This window comes from Pseudophryne corroboree, chromosome 12 (assembly GCF_028390025.1).
Source record: "Pseudophryne corroboree isolate aPseCor3 chromosome 12, aPseCor3.hap2, whole genome shotgun sequence".
NCBI lineage: Eukaryota > Metazoa > Chordata > Amphibia > Anura > Myobatrachidae > Pseudophryne > Pseudophryne corroboree.
The window spans coordinates 72309423-72329026 of record NC_086455.1 but is presented as its reverse complement, the minus strand read 5'-3'; the positions used below and the strand labels follow the sequence as shown (position 1 = coordinate 72329026).

At 47.7% G+C, this 19604-nt stretch overlaps 1 protein-coding gene across 5 annotated transcripts in view; it reads left to right on the top strand.

Annotated features, from left to right (window-relative positions):
* Nucleotides 1-19604, top strand: part of SPTBN5 (spectrin beta, non-erythrocytic 5) — a 704607-nt gene that overhangs the window by 359558 nt on the left and 325445 nt on the right. For all 5 annotated transcript variants that reach the window (XM_063947637.1, XM_063947638.1, XM_063947639.1 and 2 more), the window contains one exon: nucleotides 12422-12571. In XM_063947637.1, the coding sequence (XP_063803707.1) occupies nucleotides 12422-12571 (150 nt within the window). The remainder of the gene's footprint in view (nucleotides 1-12421; nucleotides 12572-19604) is intronic.

Here is a 19604-nt window from a genome sequence, read left to right as displayed (position 1 = left end):
CTACGAGAAATAGATTTACCGGTGAGTAAAATCTTATTATCGTCTGCGAATAATACAAGTTTAACCTCCTTCCCTCCCACTGAAATCCCAGAGAAAGCCGGTAACTTTCTCAGTGCTATCGCTAATGGCTCTAAAGCTGCCGCAAATAGCAAGGGGGATAAGGGGCAACCTTGCCTGATTCCTCTATGAATCACTAAGGGTTGAGAAAGAAATCGATTAGTAAAAATTTGTGTAGATGCGTTATGATATATGGTGCGTAGTATGGCTACAAATTGGTCGGGAAATCCAAAACGTCTGAGTGTCTCAAACAGGTTGTCCCACGTCACCAGGTCAAATGCCTTCTCAGCATCTAGTGATAGTAGAAAAGTGGGTCCACCTGTTTCCATACCTCCCAAGGACTGGAGAACTGTCAGAACTTTGCGAATATTAGTCACTGAGTGCCTGTCCGAGATAAACCCGGTTTGATCTTCATGGACTATCTTAGGCAAGATATATTTCAAACGATCCGCCAACAGTTTAGTAAACAATTTGTAGTCCACATTAAGTAAGGAAATAGGGCGGTAAGAGGACGGGAGGAGGGGGTCCTTACCAGGTTTGGGTATAACCCTAATCAGGGCCGAGTTAAAGTAATGCGGGATCGTAAGAGTAGAAAAAATAGAATTAAAGAAGGCAGTCAGGGAGTCGGTTATTTTAGGGGAGAGCAATTTAAAGAATTCCCCAGATAGTCCATCAGGGCCCGGGGTCTTCAAAGGCTTAAGTGCTTTAATAGCTTCCTCTACCTTAGTGGCAGTAACAGGAGCAGTCAGGGAGTCCGATTTAGTAGAAGAAATCTGGGGCAACTGCAATGTGTCCCAGAAGGAGCTTTTATTAATTTGGTCAACCTCACTATGTGAATAAAGGTCATTGAAAAAGGAGTAAAAAATATCGGTTATCGCCTTTCCCTCAGACTGTGTTTTAGAGGCAGAGTCCCTCAATGCCGTCACATGATGGGGGCCCCTGTCGGATCTGAGTAAGTTGGAGAGCATTCGGCTAGGTTTATCCCCATATTGGAAGAATTTATGTTTTCCCGCGATAAGGAAGCTATTATCCATATTTGTTAGAGTATGGTCAAATTGGGTTTTAGCATCCCTGTACACTTGTTTGTTAGCTGGGGTAGGTGAGGATTTAAAACGTTGAAACAAGGATGTGAGGGTAGCTTGTGCTTCTCTATATGCGATATCCCGATCTCGTCTATACTTCGACATGTATGCTATTATGTCTCCTCGCAAAACTGCTTTAGCAGTCTGCCAAAACAGGGCAGGGTCAGATATGTGATCAGAGTTGTTAAGAGAGTAAGAGTCCCAAGAAGCTAGCAGCATGTTCTTAAAGTCTGGGGAAGCTGCCATTTTGGCAGGGAATCTCCAATGTGAAATAGTACCTAAAGTGAATTTACCTTGCAATACAAACGATATAGGTGCGTGGTCTGAAATAATTATAGGGTTAATAGTTGCCTCAATGATCCTGGGGGACAGGTCAGTGGATACAAGGAAATAATCGATACGAGAAAAAGAATTGTGAGTTGAAGAATAATAGGTGTATTTTAATTCTACAGGGTTATGCAATCGCCATACGTCTACCAAGCCTAATTGCGTAGACATATAGTCCAGATTGATCTTGGGAAGCCGGGACCTCTGAGAGGAAACACCCTTCCTGTCCAAAATCAAAGAGGACACCAAATTCATATCCCCTCCAACAATAAGAGAGGTCTGAGAATAAGGTCGGAGAAGATTCGTCATCTCTAAATAAAATGTTTTATCATAAACGGCCGGGGCATAGACATTACATAGGGTTAGTCTGGTTCCCTCCAAGGTGACATCTAGAACAATATATCTACCCAAGGGATCAATAATCTGATGATGGATGTCAATCTCAACCCCTTTACGGATGAGGATCGCAACCCCCCTCGCTTTAGAAGAAAATGAAGAAAAGGCTACAACTTCTTGTTTAAGCATAGAGAGCTTACCATGTTCAGCAGGGGTCAGGTGCGTTTCCTGGAGCAGAGCGACATCCGCTTTCACTTTATTCAAGTAAGTGAGGATACGTCTCCGTTTGATAGGAGAATTGATGCCCCTAACATTCCATGACATTATGTTAAGATGGGACATCTATCCTACAATAGGGGAATACAAAGATCCAATAGCATTTCTTGAAATGGGGAACATTAAGAAGTATAATCCGGAGTAACAGAGACATAAATGCTCCCCCCCCCCCCCCACCTGGTGAGGCTACTGCAGGAAGGACAGAAAAGAGAAAGAAGTAGGAAAAGACAGAAAAGAGACGAGAAAATAGAAGTAAGAACAAAGACAAAAACAGTACATGGAAACATCTACAACAGTAAACATCGGTAGAAACAAGCAGCCTGAACCAGCTGCAATGTAAAGCAAAAAAAAACAGTTGAGAATTAAAATGAAATAACCAACGGGCAATACCGGGTTAGTATATTTAAACAGACAACATTTTGACCCTTACGGAAAAAGAATGGAGCATCATCTACACCATCGTGTTAGGTGGCAAACCAAATCAAACCCACCCCGCAATAAGATATAAATATTAGCAATATCACCCAGTAGAGAAGGAATGGACAAATCACGGTATCAAGCGTCACTCATCCTCGGCTCTGGATGGGGAGGATGGCTGCGAAGCCGAGGGTAATCGTATGGTTCCCTCGAGTTCCATTACAAATTCTTTAGCAGAGTCCACTGAAGTGAAGTCCTTCGGACCTTGTGGGGTGAAGATGCGCAGCCACGCAGGGTAGAGGAGAGAGAATCGGGTACCACTTTTCACTAATTGTGAGCATATTGGAGACATTTCTTTCCTAGCTCTAGAGACTTCTGCGGAATAATCTTGGAAGAGAAACAGCCGTTGGCCATCCCAGTGAAGCGGACCTTTGCTCCGAGCCGCCGACCATATCATTTCTTTGTGTCGGAAGTTTAAGCATTTAAAGATAACCGGGCGGGGCCTGGACTGGTTAGAGTCCCGTGGCGGACCCAGTCTATGCGCTCGCTCAATTTCCAACGAGGAAAGGTCTTCCGGGATACCTAGGAGATCCGGTAAATCAGAGAGGAGAAATTTTAAAAGGTCGGGGCCTTTCAGCGATTCTTTTAAGGCCTACGATTCTCAGGTTATTTCGTCTCAAACGATTCTCCAGGTCATCTATCTTCATCATCATGTGCTGGCGAGAAGATGTCAAGGATATAACCTGTTCTTTTAGATCTTCAATTTCTTTAAAGTTAGCTCCTATCCTATTTTCATTTACTGAGATTCTGCGTGTCATGGACCCGAGTTCCGATTTCAGGTCCGATACTGCCGTCATGAATTTATCTGCCCGAGTTTGTAGCAGAGGTTCCACAGTCTCTCCTTAATCGCTTTCACTATATCCGAGTAAGAAGGAGGTGCGGGGGGAGCCTTCAGAGGCATAGTAGGTGGGGAGTCAGCTGTAGTGCCCAAAGAATCAGAATTAGGTGACGGTAATGGAGAATCAGGGCTTGATTCACCACGCTTACCACCACTTCTATATCTTTGAGGTTTCAGTGCAGAAGAGCTTAAGAATTTGTCCATAATAATTATTATGAGCTCATGAGGGTCAGACAGACGAGGCGGTATGCCGTTGGTTAGAGAAGCAGGGGAAGCTCTACATCACAGCCGCGTGAGGTGGGTATTCACATATTGCAGACAAATGTTACTAGTCAGAAGAGGCTGAAATCAGACGTAGATTACTATGCCGTCAGAAGGACACAGCTGTGAGCAGCAGGTATAGTTTCAACACCACTAGCGCATATGGGAGGGCGGTCAGCCAGATGTAAAGAGCATGGCAAACAATAATAATAATATTGTAGTATGTCGAAGATTACGGTAATCCGACCCGCGGTATCACCGCGTAAGCACGCCAATTGAGGGTATATCAATAAGTATTGGGATAACCACTCTCGCTTCCCACATGCGGTGGTAGGAAGGGGGGGTAGGAGGTGTAATTCACTTTGTGGCAATGGACTGGAGAGAGAGTCACCGGCATTGAGGGTCAGCTGTAAGGGTAGCAAAGGTGTTCAATCCCACTGTTTTACGGTCCACCAGATAATAAGCGTAGGGTGAGGAGTTGTCCCACAGGGGTAGGGAGAGAAAGGGCTCAGTATGGCTGTGGGGTCCCTGTAGGTGGGTGTTTATTGATATTTAATGTTTAATGACCCCCTCACCTCTAGTTCTCACTCCTCCTTCCTCCAGGTCCAGTGCGGGATGTGTGCTGTGGGTAGAGCGGCACAGGGAGAGTTGCTCCGGCGAGAGACCGGAGCAGGGAGCAGCAGAGATGCGCTGGCGCAGCACCGGAAGTGCGCGTCTTTCCCCAGCTGCGGGATTCGAGCTCCGTTCCACAGGCCACCAACGTTGTTGCGAGGGGGTCCCAGAGGGTAGACAGCAGGCCCTGAGGTAGACGAGGGGGGGGGGGGGGTGAAGGAGCTCCGATGGTTGCAGGCATCTCCGTAATCAGTAGGCCCCACGGAGCTTCTCGGCGGACCGGAAGTGGAAATTTAGCTCGCGGCTTCGGCTACCGGCACAGGCCGCAACCCGCAAAGACCGAGGAAACGGTCTCCCGGCTCCGCGGACAGGCGTACAGGTACCCAGGGCCGTCGGGGGTACAAATTGGGCACAGAGGGGGCAATATCTCCAGCGGCAGCTGCTATTTAGTTGTGTGGAAGCAGGAGCTCTAATTCCCTGCATCCAGCCGCCTCTCCAGTCAGGCCACGCCCCCCCGGAAACCCTCTTTTAAACTAAACTGAGCAACAGCATTTCCGTGACTTGTGCACGCTACCTATTTGTAACCATGAAGATCCATGAACAAAATGCCATGCCAAGTGAGTATAGCTAATTTGGCAACTGACCCTAGTTCGAAGATTGGTCCGTGGGTTGCCAATATGCTATATAGATATAGATATATATCTTTATATATGTGTATATATATATATATATATTTTTATATATATATATATATATACAGTGGTCGAAGTGGGGCGGTATGCGGCGGTATGGTATACCGCCACTTCTCCACAGAGCTGAAAGTTTAATTTTTTTTTATTGCAGAAGCATGCAGGGGACCTGCGTCCCCTACAGGACTCTGCAGCAGACAGCGCTGGGGCAGTGTGTCTGTCCCCAGCGCTGGTGGATCGGCAGGACAGCGGCGGACAGCGCTGGGATCAAGTGTCTGATGCCAGCGCTGTTGAGGCTGCAGCGGCGGAGGCATTTAAAGATTGGCGCCATCTGCGGCCAATCACAGGCGTCTGCGGTGAGCCAATCAGCGCTCGCCGCGTCATAGGCCCCGCCCCCGGCATCTGACATCAGATGCCGCTGGGACGAGGAGAAGAGAGGAGGCCACGCGGAAGAGCGGCGAAGAGGTCCGGTGGCCGCGGAAGAGGCTGAAGACGCACTCCAGGACAGGCCAGCGGCAGAAGACAGAAGAGGCAGCGCCGCTGGCCAGGACGGGCCAGCGGCAGAAGACAGAAGCTGAGGACCGGAGAGGCCACCAGGGGTGGAAAGGAAAAGAGCTAACAAAGCTCCCCCTGTCACACCCTCCCCCCCCCCCCCTCCCTAGACCATCAGGGTTCGGGCACTAGGCCCGTGGGCACAATCAGGCTATAGGCCTGTGGCGTAGTAGGCGGGCACTAGGCCCGTGGGGTTAATTCAGGCATTAGGCTTGTCCCCATGTAGGGGGCATAAGGCCCTAGTTCAGAGTGGCCCTTTAGGTAAATAAGGTGACCCTGGGCATTAGGCCCAGGTCACCCAACTGGCCACATGTTAGGCGGGTGCTAGGCCCTTGGGTGAAGTCAGGCCTCTGGCCTGTGCGCAGTTAGGGAGCGCTAGGCCCAGTTAATAAGTGCCCCCCTAAGGTGATTAAGGGTGATCTGGGCGCAAGGCCCAGGTCACTCCAACCTGTCCCTGGGGCAATCTGCCTATAATCAATAGGGGATAGGTAGGGGTCTCACTCTCCCTGTCACTCTCTCTGTCACTGTCCCTATGTCCCTGCTGTCACCCTCCCTCTCTCATAATTGTGGATCATACCGTGTGTCATAATGTGAATTGTGGATCATACCGTGTGTCATAATGTGAATTGTGGATCATGCCGTGTGTCATAATGTGAATTGTGGATCATACCGTGTGTCATAATGTGAATTGTGCATCATACCGTGTGTCATAATGTGAATTGTGGATCATACCGTGTGCTATAATGTGAATTTCGGCTCATTCTTTCTGTGTGCTATAATATGAATTTTGGCTTATTCAGTGTGCTATAATGTGAATTTCGGCTCGTACTGTGTGCTATAATGTGAATTTCGGCTCATTCAGTGTGCTATAATGTGAATTTCGCCTCATTCAGTGTGCTATAATGTGAATTTCAGCTCATACTGTGTGCTATAATGTGAATTTCAGCTCATATCGTGTTCTATATTGTGAATATAGTACACGGTACGAGCCGACATTCCCATTATAGCACACGGTACGAGGCGAAAATGTGAATTTCAGCTCGTACCGTGTGCTATAATGTGAATTTCATCTCGTACCGTGTGCTATCATGTGAATTTCGGCTCGTACCGTGTGCTATATTGTGATTTTTGGCTCGTACCGTGTGCTATAAGGCCCCCTTTTGAGTGGCCACGCCACCTTTTAATTGCATCCTTTAATTTTTGCATACCCCCACTTAAAAATTTCCACTTCGACCACTGTGTACATATATATATATATATTTCTCTATCGTCCTAGTGGATGCTGGGGTTCCTGAAAGGACCATGGGGAATAGCGGCTCCGCAGGAGACAGGGCACAAAAAGTAAAGCTTTAGGATCAGGTGGTGTGCACTGGCTCCTCCCCCTATGACCCTCCTCCAAGCCAGTTAGATTTTTGTGCCCGGCCGAGAAGGGTGCAATCTAGGTGGCTCTCCTAAAGAGCTGCTTAGGAAAGTTTAGCTTAGGTTTTTTATTTTACAGTGAGTCCTGCTGGCAACAGGATCACTGCAACGAGGGACTTAGGGGAGAAGAAGTGAACTCACCTGCGTGCAGGATGGATTGGCTTCTTGGCTACTGGACATCAGCTCCAGAGGGACGATCACAGGTACAGCCTGGATGGTCACCGGAGCCTTGCCGCCGGCCCCCTTGCAGATGCTGAAGTAAGAAGAGGTCCAGAATCGGCGGCAGAAGACTCCTCAGTCTTCTAAAGGTAGCGCACAGCACTGCAGCTGTGCGCCATTTTCCTCTCAGCACACTTCACACGGCAGTCACTGAGGGTGCAGGGCGCTGGGAGGGGGGCGCCCTGGGAGGCAAATGAATACCTATTTTGGCTAAAAATACCTCACATATAGCCTCCGGAGGCTATATGGAGATATTTAACCCCTGCCAGAATCCGTTAAGAGCGGGAGACGAGGCCGCCGAAAAAGGGGCGGGGCCTATCTCCTCAGCACACAGCGCCATTTTCCCTCACAGAAAGGCTGGAGGGAAGGCTCCCAGGCTCTCCCCTGCACTGCACTACAGAAACAGGGTTAAAACAGAGAGGGGGGGCACTAATTTGGCGATATGCTTATATATATATTAAGATGCTATAAGGGAAAACACTTATATAAGGTTGTCCCTATATAATTATAGCGTTTTTGGTGTGTGCTGGCAAACTCTCCCTCTGTCTCTCCAAAGGGCTAGTGGGTCCTGTCCTCTATCAGAGCATTCCCTGTGTGTGTGCTGTGTGTCGGTACGTGTGTGTCGACAGGTAGGAGGACGATGTTGGTGAGGAGGCGGAGCAATTGCCTGTAATGGTGATGTCACTCTCTAGGGAGTCGACACCGGAATGGATGGCTTATTTAGGAAATTACGTGATAATGTCAACACGCTGCAAGGTCGGTTGACGACATGAGACGGCCGACAAACAATTAGTACGGTCCAGACGTCTCAAAAACACCGTCAAGGGTTTTAAAACGCCCGTTTACTTTAGTCGGTCGACACAGACACAGACAGGGACACTGAATCCAGTGTCGACGGTGAATAAACAAACGTATTCCTTATTAGGGCCACACGTTAAAGGCAATGAAGGAGGTGTTACGTATTTCTGATACTACAAGTACCACAAAAGAGGGTATTATGTGGGATGTGAAAAAACTACCATAGTTTTTCCTGAATCAGATAAATTAAATAAAGTGTGTGATGATGCGTGGGTTCCCCCCGATAGAAAATTATGGGCGGTATACCCTTTCCCGCCAGAAGTTAGGGCGCGTTGGGAAACACCCTTTAAGGTGGATAAGGCGCTCACACGCTTATCAAAACAAGTGGCGGTACCGTCTATAGATAGGGCCGTCCTCAAGGACCAGCTGACAAGGCTGGAAAATATAATAAAAAGTATATACACACATACTGGTGTTATACTGCGGCCAGCGATCGCCTCAGCCTGGATGTGCAGAGCTAGGGTGGCTTGGTCGGATTCCCTGACTAAAAATATTGATACCCTTGACAGGGACAGTATTTTATTGACTATAGAGCATTTCTATATATGCGAGATGCACAGAGGGATATTTGCACTCTGGCATCATGAATAAACGCGATGTCCATAACTGCCAGAAGATGTTATGGACACGACAGTGGTCAGGTGATGCAGATTCCAAACGGCACAGTATGGCCGTATACAGGAAGAGGACTTGTTTGGGGTCGGTCCATCGGACCTGGTGGTCACGGCAACTGCTGGAAAATCCACCGTTTTTTACCCTAAGTCACATCTCTGCAGAAAAAGACACCGTCTTTTCAGCCTCAGTCCTCTCGTCCCTATAAGAACATATCTGCCCAGGGATAGAGGAAAGGGAAGAAGACTGCAGCAGGCAGCCCATTCCCAGGAACAGAAGCGTTCCACCGCGTCTGACAAGTTCTCAGCATGGTGCTGAGACCGTACAGGACCCCTGGATCCTACAAGTAGTATCCCGGGGGTACAGATGGGAATGTCGAGACGTTTCCCCTTCGCAGGCTCCTGAAGTCTGCTTTACCAAGTCTCCCTCCGACAAGGAGGTAGTATGGGAAAAAAATTCACAAGCTGTATTCCCAGCAGGTGATAATTAAATTACCCCTCCTACTACAGAAAAGGGGTATTATTCCACACTATATTGTGGTACTGAAGCCAGAAGGCTAGGTGAGACTTATTCTAAAAATTTTTTTTTGAACACTTACAAAGGTTCAAATTAAGATGAAGTCACTCAGAGCAGTGATAACGAACCAGGAATAAGGGGACTATATAGTGTCCCGGGACATCAGGGATGCTTACCTCTATGTCCCAAATTTGCCCTTCTCACTAAGGGTACCTCAGGTTCGTGGTGCAGAACTGTCACTATCAGTTTCAGACGCTGCCGTTTGCATTGTCCACGGCACCCTGGGGTCTTTACCAAGGTAATGGCCGAATTGATGATTCTTCTTCGAAGAAAAGGCGTCTTAATTATCCCTTACTTGGACGATCTCCTGATAGGGGCATAGTCCAGGGAACAGTTGGAGGTCGGAGTAGCACTATCTCGGATACTGCTACAATCAGCACGGGTGGATTCTAAATATTCCAAAATCGCAGCTGATCCCGACGACACGTCTGCTGTGCCTAGGGATGATTCTGGACACAGTCCAGAAAAAGGTGTTTCTCCCGGAAGAGAAAGCCAGGGAGTTATCCGAGCAAGTCAGGAACCTCCTAAAAACAGTGCATCATTGCACAAGGGTCCTGGTAAAAATGGTGGCTTCCTACGAAGCAATTCCATTCGGCAGATTTCACGTAAGAACTTTTCAGTGGGATCTGCTGGACAAATGGTCCGGATCGCATCTTCAGATGCATCAGCGGATAACCCAATATCCAAGGACAAGGGTGTCTCTCCTGTGGTGGTTATAGAGTGCTCATCTTCTAGAGGGCCGCAGATTCGGCATTCAGGATTGGATGCTGGTAACCACGGAGCCCAGCCTGAGAGGCTGGGGAGCAGTCACACAAGGAAAAAATTTCCAGGGAGTGTGATCAAGTATGGAGACTTTTCTCCACATAAATATACTGGAGCTAAGGGTAAATTTATAATGCTCTAAGCTTAGCAAGACCTCTGCTTCAAGGTCAGCCGGTATTGATCCAGTGGGAAAAACATCACGGCAGTCGCCCACGTAAACAGACAGGGCGACACAAGAAGCAGGAGGGCAATGGCAGAAACTGCAAGGACTTTTCGCTGGGCGGAAAATCATGTGATAACACTGTCAGCAGTTTTTCATCCCGGGAATGGAAACTGGGAAGCAGACTTCCTCAGCACGACCTCCACCCGGGAGAGTGGAAACTTCATTGAGAAGTTTTTTCCACATGATTGTAAACCGTTGGGAAATACCAAAGGTGGACATGATGGCGTCCCGTCTGAACAAAAAACGGGACAGGTATTGCGCCAGGTCAAGAGACCCTCAGGCAATAGATGTGGACGTTCTGGTAACACCGTGGGTGTACCAGTCGGTGTATGTGTTCCCTCCTCTGCTTCTCATACCTAAGGTGCTGAGAATTATAAGACGTAGAGGAGTAAGAACTATACTCATGGCTCCGGATTGGCCAAGAAAGACTTGGTACCCGGAACTTCAAGAGATGCTTACAGAGGTCTTATGGCCTCTGCCGCTAAGAAGGGACTTGCTTCAGCAAGTACCATGTCTGTTCCAAGACTTACCGCAGCTGCGTTTGTCGGCATGGCGATGGAAAGCCGGATCCTAAGGGAAAAAAGGCATTCCGGAAGAGGTCATTCCTACCCTGGTCAAAGCCAGAAAGGAGGTGACCGCACAACATTATCACCACGTGTGGCGAAAATATGTTGCGTGGTGTGAGGCCAGGAAGGCCCCACAAAGAAATTTCAACTCGGTCGTTTCCTGCATTTCCTGCAAACAGGAGTGTCTATGGGCCTCAAATTGGGGTCCATTAAGGTTCAAATTCGGCCCTGTAAATTTTCTTCCAGAAAGAATTGGTTTCAGTTCCTGAAGTCCAGAAGTTTGTCAAGGGAGTATTGCATATACAAACCCCTTTTTTGTGCCTCCAGTGGCACTGTGGGATCTCAACGTAGTTCTGGGATTCCTCAAATCACATTGGTTTAAAACCAGTCAAATATGTGGATTTGAAGCATCTCACATAAAAAGTGACCATGCTCTTGGCCCTGGCCTGGACCAGGCGAGTGTCAAATTGGTGGTTTTTTCTCAAAAAAGCCCATATCTGTTTGTCCATTCGGACAGGGCAGAGCTGCGGACTCGTCCCCAGTTCTCTCCCTAAGGTGGTGTCAGTGTTTCACCTGAACCAGCTTATTGTGGTGCCTTGCACCTACTAGGGACTTGGAGGACTCCAAGTTGCTAGGAGTTGTCAGGGCCCTGAAAATATGTTCCAGGACAGCTGGAGTCAGAAAATCTGACTCGCTGTTTATACTGTATGCACCCGACAAGTTGGGTGCGCCTGCTTCTAAGCAGGCGATTGCTCGTTGGATTTGTAACACAATTCAACTTGCACATTCTGAGGCAGGCCTGCCACAGTCTAAATCGGTTAAGGCCCATTCCACAAGGAAGGTGGGCTCATCTTGGGCGGCTGCCCGAGAGGTCTCGGCATTACAACTCTGCCGAGCAGCTACGTGGTCAGGGGAGAACACGTTTGTAAAATTCTACAAATTTGATATCCTGGCAAAAGAGGACCTGGAGTTCTCTCATTCGGTGCTGCAGAGTCATCCGCACTCTCCCGCCCGTTTGGGAGCTTTGGTATAATCCCCATGGTCCTTTCAGGAACCCCAGCATCCACTAGGACGATAGAGAAAATAAGAATTTACTTACCGATAATTCTATTTCTCGGAGTCCGTAGTGGATGCTGGGCGCCCATCCCAAGTGCGGATTATCTGCAATACTTGTACATAGTTACAAAAATCGGGTTATTATTGTTGTGAGCCATCTTTTTAGAGGCTCCGCTGTTATCATACTGTTAACTGGGTTTAGATCACAAGTTGTACGGTGTGATTGGTGTGGCTGGTATGAGTCTTACCCGGGATTCAAAATTCCTCCCTTATTGTGTACGCTCGTCCGGGCACAGTACCTAACTGGCTTGGAGGAGGGTCATAGGGGGAGGAGCCAGTGCACACCACCTGATCCTAAAGCTTTACTTTTTGTGCCCTGTCTCCTGCGGAGCCGCTATTCCCCATGGTCCTTTCAGGAACCCCAGCATCCACTACGGACTCCGAGAAATAGAATTATCGGTAAGTAAATTCTTATTATATATATATATATATATATATATATATATATATATATATAATATGACTTACTTAATATTCTTGCGTATGGATGTGTATAGGAACGGTAAATTGATTACTTTTGAAAGGTGAAACTAATTTAAAGCTATTTGTTTTACTATTTTTAGATCCGTGAGAAGATCCAGGCTCTTGCTGAAGAGAACAAGAAACTTTACCAGCATTGGGAATTGAAGAGAAAGTTGCTGGATCAGGTCCACCAAGAACAAGTGTTCTACAGAGATATTGATCACATGGAGAAGATCCTCAATGCACAGGAGGTTAGTGGGCAGCTGCTTTATACTACATAGTACATGAGGTACAGCAGATGGAGTTGTATACGCTCAGTAGCTGGTAGAACATTTCTGACTTTGCCAATAAATACAGTTCTCTTATTTTACCCCTGCTGGTAGAATCCATTGTGGGCAAAGCCTAGTACTTTGTTTGGTCTTTTCATTCAAGTGATCTGCAGTGATAGAAAGGTGGTTAGAGGTTATGTATGTGTTACTGTCACCATAGAAGAGTTTCTTGTATTTGCCATCCACGTTCGGCACATAACATCAATTCCTGAAATTGCAGCGATTCAGTGGTTTGTCAGCTCTTGTGTGTTTCTCTAAAAAGAAGCTATGATGATTTCTGACTCTTGGATCAGGGCTGAGGAACCTATAGTATGTGTATATACCACACACTTAACCATTGCCATTATCAACGACACTCTAAAAATTGCCAAAGTGATGACATTTGGCCTGCAGTGATGTATGGATTTGCATAATGTATGACAAGGGAACTTGGGGGGGTCATTCTGACCCGATCGCACGCTGCAGTTTACCGCGGCACTGACATGTGGGGCGGACTAGCCCTTTGCTGGGCGTCCCCCCACATGTCTGAGTGCCTGATCGTAGCTGTGCTAAATATAGCACAGCTACGATCAACTCGGAATGACCCCCTTTGTTACTTGTGAGATTGTAGGTGATTAAACACTAACAGCTATAAAGTACAATTTTGACAGCAGATAAGAACCACTTGGCCCATCTAGTCTCCCCTAACAGATATTGGGTGGTATTCAAATGATATATATCACACCCAATCTCCTTTCTAAAGTGATCCCCGTTATTGCGCATATCGCGCCCATTGTAATCAGGTTTAGCTGCATAAAGGGTTGGGCACCCTCACTACCCTGGGGATAGCAAGCTGAAATGATGATACCGCACCCGTCAGCAGAAACAGGTGTGGAAGGGGGTGAAAAGAATTGAATACTGCCCATTGTCTAGCAATGCATTATTGGTTTTATGCCTGTAATAAATAGCAGAATGAGGTTATTTTTGGTGGGTGTAGTAGTTGTGCATCTCAGATTATTATTGGTGAAGCATCGCAGTTTCCTTTTATACTTTATATATGTAGTTATGCGCCTGTTTCCGCTTCACTATCACCACTTGATTCAGCTTAGAATGCGTTCTGGAAATAGGTAGTCTAATGCCATTTAGTTTTGTAAGGCAACGTCATATGACATATCTGCAAACACTGTTTACTTTACATGAGGATGGATCAACTTTATTTGTCTTTGCAACATTACCAGTGGCATTAGTGTTGCTTGTTTTCTTGTACAATGTACTCACCATGTTGTCTGCGCACTTACAACTTTTTCCGTCTGTGCTAGATTATCCAAGAAATCCACTAGTTTAGATGACCGTGTATTGTCTAGGTATTTGTACACTTAGGTGTTTATTTATGAAGCAGAGATAGGCCAAATCTATTTCTCTAACGTCCTAGTGGATGCTGGGGACTCCGTCAGGACCATGGGGAATAGCGGCTCCGCAGGAGACAGGGCACAAAAGCAAGCTTTTAGGATCACATGGTGTGTACTGGCTCCTCCCCCTATGACCCTCCTCCAAGCCTCAGTTAGGTTTTTGTGCCCGGCCGAGAAGGGTGCAATCTAGGTGGCTCTCTTAAAGAGTTACTTAGAAAAAGTTTTTAGGTTCTTTATTTTCAGTGAGTCCTGCTGGCAACAGGCTCACTGCATCGAGGGACTTAGGGGAGAGATTTTCAACTCACCTGCGTGCAGGATGGATTGGATTCTTAGGCTACTGGACATAGCTCCAGAGGGAGTCGGAACACAGGGCTCGCCCTGGGGTTCGTCCCGGAGCCGCGCCGCCGACCCCCCTTGCAGACGCTGAAGATGAAGAGGTCCGGAACCAGGCGGCAGAAGACTCTCAGTCTTCATCAGGTAGCGCACAGCACTGCAGCTGTGCGCCATTGTTGTCAGCACACTTCACACAGCGGTCACGGAGGGTGCAGGGCGCTGGGGGGGGGCGCCCTGGGCAGCAATGTATAATACCTGTATGGCGAAAAATACATCACATATAGCCCTTGAGGCTATATGGATGTATTTAACCCCTGCCAGATATCTAAAACTCCGGAGAAGAAGCCCGCCTAAAAGGGGGCGGGGCCTATTCTCCTCAGCACACAGCGCCATTTTCCCTCACAGAAAGGCTGGTGGGAAGGCTCCCATGCTCTCCCCTGCACTGCACTACAGAAACAGGGTTAAAACAGAGAGGGGGGGCACTGATTTGGCGATATGTATATATATTAAAATGCTATAAGGGAGGAACACTTATATAAAGGTTGTCCCTGGATAATTATAGCGTTTTGGTGTGTGCTGGCAAACTCTCCCTCTGTCTCCCCAAAGGGCTAGTGGGTCCTGTCCTCTATCAGAGCATTCCCTATGTGTGTGCTGTATGTCGGTACGTGTGTGTCGACATGTATGAGGAAAATATTGGTGAGGAGGCGGAGCAAATTGCCTGTAATGGTGATGTCACTCTCTAGGGAGTCGACACCGGAATGGATGGCTTATTTATGGAAATTACGTGACAATGTCAACACGCTGCAAGCCGGTTGACGACATGAGAGGGCCGGCGAACAAATTAGTATCTGTCCAGGCGTCTCAAACACCGTCAGGGGCTGTAAAATGCCCATTTACCTCAGTCGGTCGACACAGACCCAGACACGGACACTGATTTCAGTGTCGACGGTGAAGAAACAAACGTATTTTCTTTTAGGGCCACACGTTAAGGGCAATGAAGGAGGTGTTACATATTTCTGATACTCCAAGTACCACAAAAAAGGGTATTATGTGTGAGGTGAAAAAACTACCTGTAGTTTTTCCTGAATCAGATAAATTAAATGAAGTGTGTGATGATGCGTGGGTTTCCCCCGATAGAAAATTATTGGCGGTATACCCTTTCCCGCCAGAAGTTAAGGCGCGGTGGAAAACACCCCTCAGGGTGGATTAGGCGCTCACACGCTTATCAGAACAAGTGGCGGTACCATCTACGGATAGGGCCGTACTTAAGGAGCCAGCTGATAGGAGGCTGAAAAATATCCTAAAAAGTATACACACACATGCTGGTGTTATACTGCGACCAGCGATCGCCTCAGCCTGGATGTGCAGAGCTGAGGTGGCTTGGTCGGATTCCCTGACTAAAAATATTGATACCTTTGACAGGGACAGTATTTTATTGACTATAGAGCATTTAAAGGATGCATTTCTATATATGCGAGATGCGCAGAGGGATATTTGCACTCTGGCATCAAGAGTAAATGCGATGTCCATATCTGCAAGAAGATGTTTATGGACACGACAGTGGTCAGGTGATGCAGATTCCAAACGGCACAAAGATGTATTGCCGTATAAAGGGGAGGAGTTATTTGGGGTCGGTCCATGGGACCTGGTGGCCAGGGCAACTGCTGGAAAATCCACCGTTTTTTACCCTAAGTCACATCTCTGCAGAAAAAGACACCGTCTTTTCAGCCTCAGTCCTTTCGTCCCTATAAGAGTCATATCTGCCCAGGGATAGAGGAAAGGGAAGAAGACTGCAGCAGGCAGCCCATTCCCAGGAACAGAAGCCCTCCACCGCTTCTACCAAGTTCTCAGCATGACGCTGGGACCGTACAGGACCCCTGGATCCTACAAGTAGTATCCAAGGGGTACAGATTGGAATGTCGAGAGGTTTCCCCCCTCGCAGGTTCCTGTAGTCTGCTGTACCAATGTCTCCCTCCGACAGGGAGGCAGTATTGAAAACAATTCACAAGCTGTATTCCCAGCAGGTGATAATAAATTTACCCCTCCGACAACAAGGAAAGGGGTATTACTCCACACTATATGGTGGTACTGAAGGCTAGGTGAGACCTATTCTAAATCTGAAAAAATTGAACACTTACAAGGGTTCAAATCCAGATGGAGTCACTCAGAGCAGTGATAGCAAAGAACAAGGGGACTATATGGTGTCCCGGGACATCAGGGATGCTTACCTCCATGTCCCAAAATTTGCCTTTTCTCACCAAGGGTACCTCAGGTTCGTGGTACAGAACTGTCACTATCAGTTTCAAGACGATGCCGTTGGATTGTCCAAGGCACCCCGGGTCCTTACCAAGGTAATGACCGAAAGGAGGATTCGTCTTCAAAGAAAATGGACGACCTCCTGATAAGAACAAGGTCCAGAGAACAGTTGGAGGTCGGAGTAGCACTATCTCAAGTAGTTCTACGACAGCACGGGTGGATTCTAAATATTCCAAAACCGCAGTTGTTCCGACGACACGTCTGCTGGTCCTAGGGATGATTCTGGACACAGTCCAGGAAAAGGTGTTTCTCCCAGAGGAGAAAGCCAGGAAGTTATCCGAGCTAATCGGGATCCTCCTAAAACCAGGAAAAGTGTCAGTGCATCATTGCACAAGAGTCCTGGTAAAAATGGTGGCTTATTACGAAGCGCTTCCATTCGGCAGATTTCACGCAAGAACTCTTCAGTGGGATCTGCTGGACAAATGGTCCGGATCGCATCTTCAGATGCATCAGCGGATAACCCTATATCCAAGGACAAGGGTGTCTCTCCTGTGGTGATTACAGAGTGCTCATCTTCTAGAGGGCCGCAGATTCGGCATTCAGGATTGGATGCTCGTGACCACGGAGGCCAGCCTGAGAGGCTGGGGAGCAGTCACACAAGGAGTGTGATCAAGTCTGGAGAATTCTCTCCACATAAATATACTGGAGCTAAGAGCAAATTTATAATGCTCTAAGCTTAGCAAGACCTCTGCTTCAAGGTCAGCCGGTATTGATCCAGTGGGATAACATCACGGCAGTCGCCCACGTAAACAGAAAGGGCGGCACAAGAAGCAGGAGGGCAGTGGCAAAACTGCAAGGATTTTTCGCTAGGCGGAAAATCATGTGATAGCACTGTCAGCAGTGTTCATTCCGGGAGTGGACGACTGGGAAGCAGACTTCCTCAGCAGGCACGACCTCCACCCGGGAGAGTGGGAACTTCATCGGGAAGTTTTCCGCATGATTGTGAACCGTTGGGAAAGACCAAAGGTGGACATGATGGCGTCCCGCCCGAACAAAAAAATGGGACAGGTATTGCGCCAGGTCACGAGACCTTCAGGCGATAGCTGTGGACGTCCTGGTAACACCGTGGGTGTAACAGTCGGTGTATGTGTTCCCTTCTCTGCTTCTCATAACCAAGGTATTGAGAATTATAAGACATAGAGGAGTAAGAACTATACTCGTGGCTCCGGATTGGCCAAGAGGGACTTGGTAACCGGAACTTCAAGAGATGCTCACAGAGGACTAATGGCCTCGGGAGCTAAGAAGGGATTTGCTTTCAGCAAGTACCATGTCTGTTCCAAGAGGAACCGTGGCATCGGCCTTTAAGAAAGGACCTGCTCAAGCAGGGACCTTGTCTGTTCCAAGACTTACCGCGACTGCGTTTGACGGCATGGCGGTTTGAACGCCGGATCCTAAGGGAAAAGGCATTCCGGAAGAGGTCATACCTACCCTGGTCAAAGCCAGGAAGGAGGTGACAGCACAACGTTATCACCACATGTGGTAAAAATATGTTGCGTGGGTGAGGCCAGGAGGGCCCCACGAAAAAATTTCAACTAGGTCGATTTCTGCACTTCCTGCAAACAGGAGTGTCTATGAGCCTCAAATTGGGGTCCATTAAGGTTCAAGTTTCGGCCCTATAGATTTTCTTCCAGAAAGAATTGGCTTCAGTTCCTGAAGTCCAGACGTTTGTCAAGGGAGTATTGCATATACAGCCCTTGTGTGCCTCCAGTGGCACCGTGGGATCTCAACGTAGTGTTGGGATTCCTCAAATCATATTGGTTTGAACCACTCAAATTTGTGGATTTGAAATATCTCACATGGAAAGTGACCATGCTGTTGGCCCTGGCCTCGGCCAGGCGATTGTCAAAATTGGCGGCTTTGTCTTACAAAAGCCCATATTTGATTTTCCATTCGGACAGGGCAGAACTGCGGACTCGTCCCCAGTTTCTTCCTAAGGTGGTGTCAGCGTTTCACCTGAAACAACCTATTGTGGTGCCTGCGGCTACTAGGGACTTGGAGGACTCCAAGTTGCTAGACGTTGTCAGGGCCCTGAAAATATATATATATATATAATTCCAGGACGGCTGGAGTCAGAAAGTCTGACTTGCTGTTTATATTGTAAGCACCCAAAAAGCTGGGTGATCCTGCTTCTAAGCAGACTATTGCTCGTTGGATTTGTAGTACAATTCAGCTTGCACATTCTGTGGCAGGCCTGCCACAGCCAAAATCTGTAAATGCCCATTCCACAAGGAAGGTGGGCTCATCTTGGGCGGCTGCCCGAGGGGTCTCGGCTTTACAACTTTGCCGAGCAGCTACTTGGTCAGGGGCAAACACGTTTGCTAAATTCTACAAATTTGATACCCTGGCTGAGGAGGACCTGGAGTTCTCTCATTCGGTGCTGCAGAGTCATCCGCACTCTCCCGCCCGTTTGGGAGCTTTGGTATAATCCCCATGGTCCTGACGGAGTCCCCAGCATCCACTAGGACGTTAGAGAAAATAAGATTTTACTTACCGATAAATCTATTTCTCATAGTCCGTAGTGGATGCTGGGCGCCCATCCCAAGTGCGGATTGTCTGCATTACTTGTACATAGTTATTGTTACAAAAAAATCGGGTTATTATTGTTGTGAGCCATCTTTTTTAGAGGCTACTTCATTGTTATCATACTGTTAACTGGGTTCAAATCACAAGTTGTACGGTGTGATTGGTGTGGCTGGTATGAGTCTTACCCGGGATTCAAGATCCTTCCTTATTATGTACGCTCGTCCGGGCACAGTACCTAACTGAGGCTTGGAGGAGGGTCATAGGGGGAGGAGCCAGTACACACCATGTGATCCTAAAAGCTTGCTTTTGTGCCCTGTCTCCTGCGGAGCCGCTATTCCCCATGGTCCTGACGGAGTCCCCAGCATCCACTACGGACTATGAGAAATAGATTTATC